Source organism: Mirounga angustirostris, unplaced genomic scaffold (genome assembly GCF_029215605.1).
Source record: "Mirounga angustirostris isolate CCGP_5_RB_7025 unplaced genomic scaffold, mMirAng1.0.hap1 SCAF_14, whole genome shotgun sequence".
NCBI lineage: Eukaryota > Metazoa > Chordata > Mammalia > Carnivora > Phocidae > Mirounga > Mirounga angustirostris.
Genome location: NW_026991722.1, coordinates 44,204,461 through 44,218,975, shown reverse-complemented (window position 1 = coordinate 44,218,975; position 14,515 = coordinate 44,204,461). Strand labels below are relative to the sequence as shown.

General features: G+C 43.3%; 1 protein-coding gene across 1 annotated transcript; it reads right to left on the bottom strand.

Annotated features, from left to right (window-relative positions):
• Positions 1-680: 680 nt before the first annotated feature.
• On the bottom strand, positions 681-14,132 carry AQP4 (aquaporin 4). The gene is made up of 5 exons (XM_045886887.2): positions 14,068-14,132; positions 10,586-11,000; positions 9,499-9,663; positions 9,134-9,214; positions 681-5,104 (listed from the first exon to the last, which is right to left on the bottom strand). Exons 1-5 carry the CDS (start codon positions 14,097-14,099, stop codon positions 4,826-4,828), a joined length of 972 nt encoding a protein of 323 aa, XP_045742843.1. The 5' UTR covers positions 14,100-14,132; the 3' UTR covers positions 681-4,825.
• Positions 14,133-14,515: the final 383 nt, after the last annotated feature.

Here is a 14,515-nt window from a genome sequence, read left to right as displayed (position 1 = left end):
TAGCCCTTAAGGAGTTTAGAAGCTAGTAGGGGAGACAGATACCTACACAAGCTATTTCACTACGATGTGAAATACTGCCATTGCTATGTTGGCGAGCACTGACAAATGCTCTAAGAGAGGTACGTGTCCACCAGGCTCCAAAGGCATCATTCACTACTCATCTGATGGGTTGTACACTATATAAATGAGTGTCTTCAATTCTTCCCTGAGGCTCTATAGCCTCTCAAAATTGAGGAGCCCCTCAAACTAAGAACCCAGGGGAGTGTCCCAGTACTCACTGTGCCTGCATTATCCATCTGGGTAGGCAGACTCTGCCAAATGCCCTAAGGATGGATCATCTATTTAGCAATACCAGCCTCATCCGAGTCACAGTTGATGAAGTCTTCACTTTCAGACTCACTGTAATGACAGCTGATTTTCAATGGCCTATTCTGCATGGATGTGAACATTTAGAAGTAAGCCCACGGAAGTACCATTTTCGCTCTGTCCATCAGGGCCTACCATAGTGTATCCTCTGCAGCCTTCCAAAAAATGCATTTCATTATATAGATCCCACCACTGTTTCATTTGGTGTTGATTATACTCAAATATCTAAACGTTTGGGTCATTCTAAAGGATGCTCTCAAGATCTAACTTGAAAAAACTATGAGTGAATTTTCAAACATTATCAGATGCAATGCTTACTTTTTAAACATTAAAAGTTTATTTGCACAAACTTAGTAGTATGAGATACAATGCAATTCATGGAAATCAACCACAATGCTAATACTTAATAGATTATTCCAATTATTAGACATTTTAGACATTGCAGTTTAAATCTCAACATTACCTCTGATGTTGGGATAACATTTCAGTTAATAAATAGTTGTGAATATAACCATATGCTTAGTTTATTCTCACCAGTTTATCAAGAATTACAATAGTGATTTGGGTCATAAAAGTGATAAACAATTATATTGTCATAAACTGCATGTTTATTTAATTAATCCTGAAAAGAATCTAAAAATATATTCCAACGGGTTATATAAATTAGGTGTAATTTTTAGCTCTTGGATTTTAACACATGTGGGTGACCCTATAACTGCTTTCATAGGGTATGGTCATCTGCAAAAGTGTGTGGCCACAGGTTTTGAGCCCTGAATTAAATGTCTTCTATGTACTTCAGAGAACTACGAATTTCAAAAGTTACTGCTATTTTGGGGTGATCTATAAAGTATTACAATACAATGCAAGCACACAAAATTTGTGGTAAAGAAAGTGAGTTTTGTTCAGTGCACTTTCCAGGTAGTAGTCACGTCTTCCTAAAAATTTTGATGCCATGAACATAAACATAAAGACAGAATTACTTTCAGGCCTAAGATATTCTGAGTTTGCCCATCCTATAGTGCTTCTAAGGAGAAGTTATATTGGCCTTGTATCATCTGATAAGGCTGTCTCTTGAGCTCCTACTGTCATCTAGTTGTCACGAAGGCAACTTCCCTGTCAAATGTTCACAACATGCAGGGATAGTATGAACACGATGCAACAAAGGGCCTCGCCAGGATTAATTTTAGTGCTTCAGTTTGCTACTCTATTTTGGAATTTTCCTGTTCGTTGCTGAATTGAAACCAGTAAGTTAAGTGGCCGGGTTTCAACGGCCTAAGAAGAATAGTCTGTCCTATTTGGAATCAGACCTTTAACAATTAATCAGATAGTTTAATGCCATCATCTATGTTATTCAGATATTTCTAATCCCTTTTTTTTCAGACTGAGTGACAGCGAGGACCTATCAACTACATTAGGAGAAGAGTCAGAAAGGGGAAGAATTTATGAAAAGCATCAAATGGTAGAAACAAAGTGTAGGAATCTTACATCTAGGCAACAATTTAGGTACCAGAAAGTATTTCCTTCCAGTGTAAAAGTTTAGGACTCTTGGGGAAAAAAAAAAAAAAAAAAAGCCAACTTCAGCAATGAAAAAATACATTCAAATGCTGGGCCCCAAATATTTAAGAAAGCCCCCCCAAACTTAAAAACGACTCTTACCCTTTGTACTTCTTTTGACAAACTATATACATTTTCATTGTAGGGACCAAGTCACAATTTTGGGGTGCTTATTGTATTTTTCCATAGGGAAGAGACGCTTGGCATTGCTTCCTGGCTGGGTATAATTCATTTATGTCCTTCCAGTTTTTTCTCTCTGATCTCTTTTCTGTCTATCTGTCAGCAGCCCTCTCCTGGGAGCAGCATGATGCACTTCATTAATAAGAAGGGATTAAAGGGAAAAGCCCTCGTGTCCTAATACACTTGGATAATTTGGCGCCATCCACAAGGCAATAGACCCCTGCTGCATAGATGTCATTAGAAAGGTACAATTTCATTACTTTTTACTGGCAGAGCCTTGAGTGAAATACAAAATATGTTGTCTCATATGCAGGGGAAAAAAAAAGTGCTAAAGCTTTCATTCGCTCTATGCCTCTGAAATAGTAGAAAGCAAAAATATATTTTGTGCTTTTTACATTTATATTGCCTTCCCTTAGTAGTCCTTGAAATCAAGCTTTTATTAAATACTGAGCAAAAGCAAGATTAGAAGAAAATGATTACATTCTTAAATCCTAAAAGAAATTCATATATTTTTATTAACTAACACATACCTACTAAGTGCCAGGCACTCTGCTGGTTGCTGGAAAACAATTTACAAAAACATCATTCATGCCTATTTTTTTTTTAAGCACTAACTTATTAAATACTTTAATTGGAAGTGAGTATAAAAGTGAGTGTATAAGAAGTAAACCATATGGCTGAATAAAATCGATTGTAAGCCAGCAAATTGTAAGCATATTCGAAAAATCTGTTTAACTTTTCCTTGTTAACTTTTGAGCTGACATGTTTGCCCTGGTTGATAGCATTATCTTTTGAGCCTACACCCCCCCTCCCCCGATTTTAAGCCTTTAGTGGTATACCGTACAAATGTTTGAAAAGACAAGCATAAGCCATCATTAGAATCTCACCCTACTTCCTATAGATGCCGCCCCAAACAGGAAACGATGGGTCTCCCTGGTGGAGGGTGTGGTTGGCCACACATCTGAGCAAGGGGCCTGGGGTTGGGAATCGTCCATGAACACCACCCAGGCACTGCCCTGGTGTGATGCCTCCCTGCGGACCTCGTGCATCACTTTCTTAGCACCGAAGAGAATCAGGTTGAACAGTGGTCCATTATCTCTTTGCCACAGACGCACACCTGCTACTAACACTAAAAAGTGGCACATAGTTGGAACTGTGCGTGGGAGACGAAAGCCCTTGATAATCAGCTTGTTTTCAAGCCATTCTTTGCAGTGATGGGTTTTTTGCTTCCCTACTAGCTCTTTGTTCAATTAAATTGACGTTTGCAGCTCTTTGTCTAGGATAAAGTCTAGCCTGGGTGGTTAAGATGATAGAGACTGGGGTTTCCAGAGACCATTCTATTAACTCAAGGCAGAGCAGTTCAGGAGGAACAGATGTCTCGACAGATAAATGAGTCAATAATGAAAATACTTAAAAACGGTGTTGGGTTCCTAGGTACAATATCTCTACAAGTGAAAGATCGGTGGTCTGGTCAGCTCTGAATACGGAGTGTTCTGATGTCCTCACCCTTTTACTCGGCAACCATGGCCTTCCTTGTCTCTCCTGCATTTTCATTCATTAAAATACCGTCACATGCCACACTGAAGATTATCAACGAACTTCATGAGAAGTGACAGAGAAGCAGAAATGGGGACTGGGTAGGGCCCCACTTGACACCTTCCAGAGTGAGCAGAGCTTAATAACAAAAAGTTAGGATTGAGCTAGTTATGTTCTTGTTATGAAAAAGAAATCTCAGCTAATGTTTACATATAGATAACCAAAGTCACAAACAAAACCCCCAGTTTTGCCAATAAATTAAAAAAATAAGCAACATGGTTAAGTGGTTAAAAGCTTAGATATTTAACCTCACCTGGTGTATTTGAGGATGTGCACTGAAAACAGATCAACTATTTGATTCCAGGATATAGGTTCTTTTATCCTTATGGTTTTTTATAATGGTAATTTTTCCTCCACTCCAGTAAGATCTTATGAGTCTGTTTGTCCTATTTGTTTTAATAGGTGTTTCTTATGATTTGGATATTTTATTAGATGGAACCAATAAATATACAGGGTTTCTGAACATTCTTCAAATTTCTGGGCTTTAGGTCATTATTACCTTGGACACTGAGGAAGAGGAAGGAATATTATGAATTGGAGTTCAGGTTGAAAGTTGGGTATTTGACATAAAAAATGGAAACAATTCATTAGCAATGACCCTTGTTAATATTCTCTTGCTGAGGTTGTTTATAATAAGGGACTACCCATAAAAGAGCTTGTTATATTTCCTCTCTTGAATGTGCATGACTTTGTGACATACTGTCCCTTGCCATTGAAAAATTTGACTTAATGGAATAAATACTCAAACGAAGATCGACAATCCCAGGGTCATGGTTGAGGAGGAATAAACTGATAGGTATGTCTCTAAGTTCTGCCAGGCAAGACTTAACCAAATCTTGATCCACATTTTAAATTGATTATTAATGAATGGCAGCAGGATAAACTAGATTCATATTTGCTTTGGGGACACTTTAAGAAGACTTCTTTTTTAGATTTGGAATTCACAATAGGTTTCTTCCATTCTTCCTTGGTAGAACAAAGAAATATTTCTTGTCTAGCCTAAATAATAGGACATGAAAAAACAACCCTGCGCATGGCTAATTTATAACAAATCTGTTTCCTTAATGGGTGGAAGGAAATCTGAGGACAGTTCTGAGGGTTCATGTCTGCTTTCAGTGCCATCTTCTAGTCATACTGAAGACAACACCTCACCCGATGGGTCTTTCCCCTTCTTCTCCTCGCTCCGGTCAATGTCAATCACGTGCACCACTCCAGGTTTTAAGATCAAGTCGTCAGTCTCTACCTGACTCCTGTTGTCCTCCACTTCCATGTAGCTCCCCTTTGTTTGCTGGGCAGCTTTGCTGAAGGCTTCTTTCAAACGACGTTTGAGTTCAACATCTGGACAGAAGACATACTCGTAAAGGCCACCAGCGAGGACAGCTCCTATTATTGGTCCGACCCAATATATCTAGGGGAAAAGATGGAAGAGTTATGGAGTGAAAGTGGAAGAAAACTATTCTTTTGAGCAACTCATGAATCTAGAGCTTAGCTGGTTAACATTAAGAGAGCAAATGTGCTGTGCAGAAGAAAGCAGGATTGGAAAGAATATAAGAAAATACATCATCTGCACATCAGAGATCCACAAATTGCTAAATAGCATATGAACGGAAAATAAGGAAAGGCTGTTTTCTCTTTTCTTGCTTTCATTAGTTATTTCCTTTCCATTTTTCTGATAATCCTTAAAGTCAAGATAACACCTCTTTGGTGGTGTTACCTACAAAGGGTACACTAAGAATTCTTCAGGAAAAAAAAGAATTTCTGGAGAGTACTTATCTTATTTTCTTAATATTGCCATTTTACTTTGGTTTCCTACCTAATCGCAATCAACATACAGATTTTATCATTTGAGCTATAGTTACTCAGCAGGGAATCAGTGGAATCCCAACTCCACCACTTAGCAATTTGGTGAATTCTTGATTCACTTACTTAACTTCTTAAAACTTCCTTTCCTCATCTGCAAAGTGGGGATTATGATAATACAGACCTCATAGGTTGTAAAAATTAAATTGAAATAATACTTGTATTTATTAGTTCCAATTTCATAGCAACAGGCTCCATTCCATGTTTCCTAGACAATTTAACGTTGTATGTGAATAGGCTGGCGGTGAGTCATTTTCTGTATGCTACACGCTTTTCTTCCCTAAAATCTGGTGATTTAATTCATTGAAAACCTCATGATTTGTTCATTACTCTTCTTTCATCCTCACGGTTCCTACCATGGTCACTTGGTGAAAAAAACCCAGTACTGGGTTTATGGGTGATGGTTAGTTGAGGATTAGCAACTCCATAGGATTTTTTCATTCAACAAATGGAAGCTTTTTATCCTACCGTTATTGCATCTAGAGTAAACTAAATGTTGAGTTTTGGTGAACCTCAACGTTTGCCTGGAGCACATATATGCGGCAGAATAGTGGACATTCATTCAACAGATTCAGTGGAGCAATGGCAACCTTGTTTACTGAGCCAGCTGTACTTAGCACTTTTCTTGTATTAACTCACATAATTCCAACAGCAGCATTTGAGGTAGATACGATTATTGTCCTGATTTTATGGGTAAGAAGGCTGACACCCGGGGCGCCTGGGTGGCTCAGTTGGTTAAGCGACTGCCTTCGGCTCAGGTCATGATCCTGCAGTCCCGGGATCGAGTCCCGCATCGGGCTCCCTGCTCGGCGGGGAGTCTGCTTCTCCCTCTGACCCTCCCCCCCTCTTATGTGCTCTCTCTCTCTCAAATAAATAAATAAAATCTTTAAAAAAAAAATATTTGAGCCTAGGGTGCCTGGGTGGCTCAGTCGTTAAGCGTCTGCCTTCGGCTCAGGTCATGATCCTGGAGTCCCGGGATCGAGTCCCGCATCGGGCTCCCTGCTCGGCAGGGAGTCTGCTTCTCCCTCTGACCCTCCTCCCTCTCATGTGCTCTCTCTCATTCTCTCTCTCTCAAATAAATAAATAAAAAATCTTAAAAAAAAGAAAAAAAGAAGGCTGACACCCTGAGAGGGCAAGAAGCTTGCTTAGGATTTCATGCTTAGCAAGTGCTTGAATTGGGATTTTGGGTCTGTGTGATTTTAAGCCTCTTTTTTGAACTACTGCACCGTTTCCCATGAGCCTCCCCTTGTCTCATTTGAAAAAAATAAGAGGAATGCTTCTCGCCTGACACTCTCTGGAAATTAATTTCACGTGGCATCCTCATTGCAAAATCTAAAGAAAATTCCAAACGTGAGCTGTAGCTGAGCACATACACTTCACATGGAAACTCCTGGTAGAATGGCTGCAAGGACCAAGCTCCTTATCTTGAACAGAAAGAAACCATGTAAGAGGTGACCTTCTCCCTGCCCGTTCAGAGGAGAAACGAGAACCCTCCTCTAAATGTCTTTGCTCTCTGTTCCTTTAGTAAGAGCTCATTAGATATGTTCTATTCTCCATGCTACGACTCCCACAAGGGAGACAAGAGACTGCTAAATAATTATGATGCATCCCCAAAACTCCTACAAAGAAGACATCTGGCTACATGCTCCCCCAAAAGAGCAAATCTCAGTTTCAGGTTGCTATTCCAAAGCAAAAGTCATAACATACTTTAAAATGACTTTCCAAATTTATAAAGGTCAATAATTTTTCTTGCTAAAACTATAGATATATAGAAAGTGCGAAGAGGAAAACTAAAACAGTGTCATTGCACTACCTAGAAAACTCACCATTAATATTTTGATGTTACTCTATCAATCAATCCATCTGCAAATGTGCTGTAAATTAGTTCTAGAATCCACACAACCATTGCTACACGACGAGCATTCGTATTCAGTGGGATTAAGTTTGTTATAAAATAGGAACAAGGGGCTGGGACGCCTGGGTGGCTCAGTTGGTTAAGCGGCTGCCTTCGGCCCAGGTCATGATCCCAGGGTCCTGGGATCGAGTCCCACATCGGGCTCCTTGCTCAGCAGGGAGCCTGCTTCTCCCTCTCTCTCCCTCTGCTTGTGCTCTCTCTGTCAAATAAATAAAATCTTAAAAAAAAAATAGGAACAAGGGGAAAACTTTAATTCAGTCAACAAGCTAAATATTTTCCTACTAGTCAAATTTTAGCTAGCCTACCACAACCAGTAGGTGATTAATAAAAGCCACATATTTTCATCCACATTTTAAAGTCTTCATAACTAAAGTTAAAAATTGTTATTTGTCTAAATTGTAATTACAAAAATAGTTCGAATTTAATAAAGTTGAACTTAACAGTTGTACCTTTACTGTAAGTAACTATATACTGCCCATTAAAAATTTCCATTCCTATTAATGTGGCAAATTTTTTGAGACATAAATGGAAATATCGGTGGCAAAATGACCGATCTCATGGATGGTATATGTTGACATTCTTTGCATGGCTGGGTCCAAAATTTTGCTCTTGAACACTGACTCTCATTCTTTAAAGATGGAAATTACTTTTAAAAACTCAGTAGTTTTCTTAGCAGTGAATGCCCATAGTAGTGGTGCGATTTCCTCTCATTTGTAATGTATACTACGGTTGGATGGATGTAACTGGGTCAATAACCACTGTGTGAATGAGATTAAAACACAAGTGACATATGGTTATATTCATGAATTAAAAATAAAAGTTGTAAAATAGCATTCACGGCACATAAGTGACAATCAAAGTTTGCCCTACTTGAGGCTGGCTTACATAAGTCTCATATTTTATTGGTTATTTTAAGTTAGTCTAGGAGTGGCCTTAACACTGCCATGTTATTCATTTAAGGGATTGAAATTCCTTTGTTGTAAGAAACGATTGAAATAAAATGGATCACGATATTTAAAAATGGACATCGCTACTCCCTGGAAGCACCGCCACCACATGAGTAAGTAGGTTGGCCATGAGACTGGAGAGCGTGCCTCTTCGGAAAGTCATCGATGTTTCCAGTATGGTTATGGTGATAAGGGCATAAACATGCCCACCATTGATTCCTCTCCATCTGCAGTTCAAATGCTTCTGACTCACATACTATTAATTGGGTTCATGCTTTTGTAAACAAAAAAGACAAATATTTTTGCTATGGGCAGTGCTTTTAAGCATTTCTTTCTTCTTCTTTTTATTTTTTTTGCAAGTGTATATTTTGTTATTGCCAGGAAGGCTTTACTTTCAATGAGTGAAACCCCATATTCACCAGATCACCCTGATTTTTCACTTGTTCCACATAGGTAAGTCTATGAGATACAGTGCCCAGGGCAGCGCTTGTTAAAAAAGAAAGACTATTACCGAAGGCCCCGAACAGATATAAGATGCGATGTTTTACAGTAGATCTGGGCTGGTCTCTCCCTGGTCTTTATGAAGGGTGTAGGAAAGTGGGGAGTCAAGGTTGGGAGGGAGTAAGAAAACTAGCGAGCAAAGAAAAAAAAAAGAGCTCCATGGGGTAATTGTCCTCAAGTGTAGGAGGACAGGAATTATCAACAGGATGGTTACCCAGTGGTTTTCCCAATTTCCCATGATAACTGCAGGTCCAAAGGATCGGGCGGGATTCATGCTGGCACCGGTGTAATTGATCTATAGGGAAAAAGAAAACCACTTCAGACATTGCTGAAACGGGACTAGGAGCAGGAAGCATTCACTGCAATTTGCTACCATTTGCCAAGTCGGTTAGAGAAACTGTCAAGATGTTAGCAGCCATGTCAACATTCTCATCATAAAGTTAGCAAAATAATCACCTACAATGGACAAACGTGGCTGGATACTAAGGAACTACAGCTATAAACACAAGATCTTTAAGCCAGCTCTAGGAGGAGGCTAAATGAAATGAATCAATTATTTAAATGGACTTGGAAACTTACTGCAAATAAATGTCCAATTGCAACAGAAAATCCAATTGCTAAAGCTACTGAACCAGTGACATCAGTCCGTTTGGAATCACAGCTGGCAAAAATAGTAAACACCAACTGAAATGTGATTATCAACTCCACCAGGAGACCGTGACCAGCGGTAAGATTTCCATGAACCTAAAAAGAGAGAAATGCTCCATCTGAATTGAAGCATGAGTACATTTTCTGTGATAACATATCATTGTGAAAGGCATACTTCCTCACTGGAAAAAGCAATGGTTAATTTGAGCCCTCTGTTCCACCCCCCAAGTGAGACGCTCCCCCTGCATCCAAAAAAAACCACAAAAAAACAAAACAAAAAAGGAATGAATTTCCACTCATTTTGGGCCATCACAGATAATTAATTACTCCTGCAATGACCAAGCGGGAATTTGTGCTGAATGTCCTTTTCTACAAAGGAAGCAAAATGTGCCGCTGCTGAACGTAACTTATAAAGGAGTTTCTTGAGAGTCTTGTAATTTTATAAGGCAATGATTAAATCCATTAATTAGGTTTAAATTAATTAATATATATTTCAATTAAAATTTAAACTGTGTGTGGTTTTTTTTAATCAATCCTGGTGCTGAGCTAACAACTGAATGTTCCTAACCAGTTAAGGACAAAACTAGGATCAAACGTCAATTTATTTTTTTAAGTGTGACCCTTGATGTAGATCATTTTAAATCTCATGAAAGTGACAAGAAACAAAATTGTTTCTTCTGCTAGCGAACCAACAAATAGTTGTAATAAGAATGCCTTAAGCTAAATATATAGTCTAGTATGGTCGCTGGGATGGAGTGAGACCCAGGGAAAAAAACCAACACAATTTTTGTGCCACCTAGACTTAATAATATTCATCACTCGATGACAAACAATGATTATATATGGATACAATCAGTGTTGCTGGGATCAGTTTTCACGGGTAGCAAGAGTCATCAGAAATTCTCTGGGAAGAAATTAGCAATTTTAGGAAAGTCTCTCAGGCCATCGGGGTGTCCTGTGGCAGGGGTCTGCAAGAAGCCCAGAGTCCTAGTTTGAAAATAAGAGCTACAGACGTTACCGTGGTGACCCCCAAGCCCCCCACCACACTGGGAGGTGTGACGAGGTAGAGAATCCCGGCTCCGATGATGGCGCCCAGGCACTGGGCCGAGACGTAGAAGACAGACTTGGCAATGCTCATCTTCCTGGTGCACACCATGGCCACTGTCACGGCAGGGTTGATGTGGCCGCCGCTGATGTGGCCGAAGCACTGCACCATAGTTGCAATGCTGAGTCCAAAGCAGAGGGAGATGAGAACCATGTCGACAGGCAGGGGCTTTTCTGTTCCCCCCCAGTTGATGGTAGATCCCAGGCTGAGGAGCACAAAGATGAGCATAGCCAGAAATTCTGCTGTGACTGCCTTCCAGAAAGCTTGAGTCCAGACCCCTCTGAAAGCCACCATGATGTTCTCTCTTCTACACAATGGTCCACACTTACTGAAAAGAAAACAGATCCTAATCAGTTTACCAGAGCAGGGTTCATGAACTGAATTTGGGTGAAGACTCCAGGCGTGTAATCTTGCCCGACTGGGGGGAAGGACCCCCTCAAAGGTTATTTGCATATCAAGAAAGAATGCTTCCAGAAAACCTTCTTAATTAATTAATGGTCTCCTTAACAGTCAAATTGTGATGCTAGCCTCCTTTTATTTAACGGTCACAGCTCATCCAGTTGCACCGATGTGTCCCTAGAAAGGAAAATGTCTAAATCGAGTTTCTTAAACAACTAAGAAGGGAATATATTTACCTCAGAGCAAGAGTTAATTACCTCAGAGCAAGTTTTTAAGTTTCAATGTACTTTCAACATGCCATTTATATTTTGAACATAAAGCAATAAAAAAAAAAAAAAAAAGGGAGTTCTTTTGCAGTTTTGCACTTTGTTGCTCAAAATGGCCCTCTGAAAATGGATTTGTGGAGCGTGATGCTCCTCGCCCCCAGCAGAGACTGCGGATTAGGGAGGAGGCCCGCGAGGAGGCCAGGAAGGCTGAAGCCGGTCTTTGGAGAAGGTGAAGTCGTTCGGGGGAGGGGAACTCAGGGTGACTGGCCGGGGCGGTGGGAACTGGCAGGGCCGGAGCGGCGACAGCGACACTCCCTCCGTCTCCCCTGCGGACCTGGGCGCGCGGCGCTGGGCCGTGTCAACCTCGGGCCCCAGGGGAACGGCCACCCCCGGGCGGGTGCCAGGTGGACAAACAGCCACCGCCCAGCGCCGGCCCCGCCCCGGCCCCGCCCCGGCCCCGCCACCGCCCCGCCCCCGCCCCGCCCCCGCCCCGCCCCCGCCCCGCCCCCGCCCCGCCCCTGCCCCGCCGCCGCCCCGCCCCCGCCCCCGCCCCGCCCCCGCCCCCGCCGCCCCGCCCCTGCCCCGCCGCCGCCCCGCCCCGGCCCCGCCCCGGCCCCGCCGCCGCCCCGCCCCGGCCCCGCCCCGGCCCCGCCGCCGCCCCGCCCCTGTCCCAGGCGTCCCAGCAGCCGCGCGGGGGAAGGCTGCATCCTGGCCTCCGCCGTGCTTTGCCGGGCTGGGCGACAGACCCTTCTTGTGCCTGACCCTCTCTCGACCCCCGACGTGACCCCGCCTCCCCAAAGGGACCCTGGAGGCCGGGGTGGGCGCCCCGGGCACCCGGTCTGCGCCCTCGAGGGGCAGCCGAGTGCGGGGACCGGCGGCGGGGGCGCGGGGCCGGGGGCAGTGGCCCTCGGAGCAGAAGGCTCCACGGAGAGTGGCTGTTCTTCAGCGTCTTCTTGGCGGCCTTCTCCTCCTTCAGAGTGGCCCAGAAAGACGGCGGGGGCGCCAATTCTGGGGGACCTTGTGGGGGAGCTGGGAGGAGGGTGGGGTGCAGCAAGACAGCCGTTGGGAGGGAGCATTTTCTTCCTCCAGTCTGTTTTCCTCTTATTGTCTGAGGATCTTTGGAGCTGAGAAGGGATGGGGTTTGAGGATATTAATGCCAACTGCTGGTTTGGGCAAGAAATGGCTAGAATTCCCAATGTGGGGGCAATTACTCTAGTTACCCCATTATTCAAGGCATTTGCCCTTATCCTTTGCCTGTGATAGTGGCGAGAGCGAAGGAGTGTGGAGAGACTGATCACCAGAGGACCATGAAAAGGGTTAGGCGAGAAAGCCAGGTATTTGAACAGGGTAGAGTTATTACAGCTTTCCCCTTGATGTATAAGGAAGGAGCCCCCCTCCCCTTCCCAGGAGCCTGGGTTCTGGATGAGCAGTGGGGAAATGCTGTGCTAAAAAGGGCTAGGGGAACTCTCCCTTGACCTTTAGAATCTCAACTCAGCCTCTGCTCTGATACGGGGCTTTGCTTCAGAGCTGGAAGGAGAAACCCATTTTCGGCCCAGGGCGGGGTGGCTCCAGAAGGGGGGCAGCCAGCTCTGTCCTTGATGTCCCCTGCATGTGAACTCCTCTAAGTAATTACAAGAAAGCCCAGCTGGGAGGACCATGGCATCATATTCACTAGAGGAAGAGAAAATAAAGAGCCAAAACAGCACTTGGAATGGGGCAGGGAGTATGCCCTGAGAGAGACATTAAAAATATCCTCAACAGGGAGATAGGAAGAGGACAAAGCAGGAAACCAAGGAGGCTGGGGGGGGGGGGGGCGGGGAGCAGGACACCCCAGGTCCCTTTCAGCACCACGTACCACCAAGAGAGGCGGGCCCTGGCAAAAGGCCACCTCCTGGCTATACCCTGGCTCCCTCACTTTCTATCTCCCTGCCTGTTCACTCCTGCCTCTCCAGAGACCTAATTTAAGAAACTCAGTTGCTCTTTCAGCTTCAAATTTTCATCAGCTAGAGGAATTAAAACAACAACAACAACATCAACCCCCCCCCGACCCCCCCTCCCCCTCCGAATAGATAAATATGCTCCTTAACAGTGCTTTGACTTTTTTGGAAAACCCACAGAATCTGATGTCCTTCCAGGGCAGAGCGAACAGCCTCAGTTAGCTGCGAACCCCAAAGTTCCCAGGCAGCACATATATAGCCCTGACCTTCCAAGTGCTCACCTCGGCAGGCAGAGTCTGTCATAGCTCCTGTTATTATCAGCAATGTTCCCTTATGTGTTCACACTCACGGAAAATTGATCAACACTATTTGTTTTGCTTCTCTCGCCCCAGAACAAAGGGGGTTTGTTGATGTGCCCGGGTTGTACTGAACCGGGCACATTATTTTCTAGCTGAACACACAGCCTGATCCACTTCTGGACAGCTGAGCTTCCCGGTGAGTAATTTTTCTGAAGAAAAATACTGCAGATAGATATACCTCCATAGGGTAATTTCTCTGTGCATGCACAGGTCTCGAATATTTGGAGGATTTTGCAACAAAGCATCCTTTTTTTCTTCTCCCTTCCTATGTCTCTTTATGATTATGCCCAGTAGCCAGATAGAAAAGAATCACCTACCAGCCTTACAGTTTCCTTCTAAATTCTGTCTGAGAAGGCACATATATCTATAACAAAAGAGTCAGAGTTTCATCTTTTGGCCCGCGCTTTGTTCCCTGAAGGCAAAGAAAGACTTACCCCCACTGCCTTGCTGCGGGTCTGCCACTCATGCCTTCCCTGGCCAGAGTGCAGCTCTCATTGCCTGCCCCGCAGCTCCCAGTGCACTGGGAGTCAGATTACGGCCACTTGTCTGATTGGGTTTTGGGAGTGTAGGGGTGGAAAGACTCTGCACCATGTGGCAATCGGCAAGTTATATTTGAACTTGAAATAACTTTTCTCTACCTGATCACTGTAGACACAGGGCATTTCAGGAACACAAAATGTTTGCTTACATTGTATTTCTTTAGCTGGGAATCTGAAATTGAGGATTTCCCCCAGTTTTATTTCGATTCTTCTCACCACAAAGAATTGCTGAGAATTTGTCTTGTTTGGTTATGTGTTGTGGTTGAAATTGGGCACCTATGAGAAAACTGGTTTGTGTTATCCAGCAGTTGAGATGGGTTGAGATCTGGGCTGTAGTGCACTT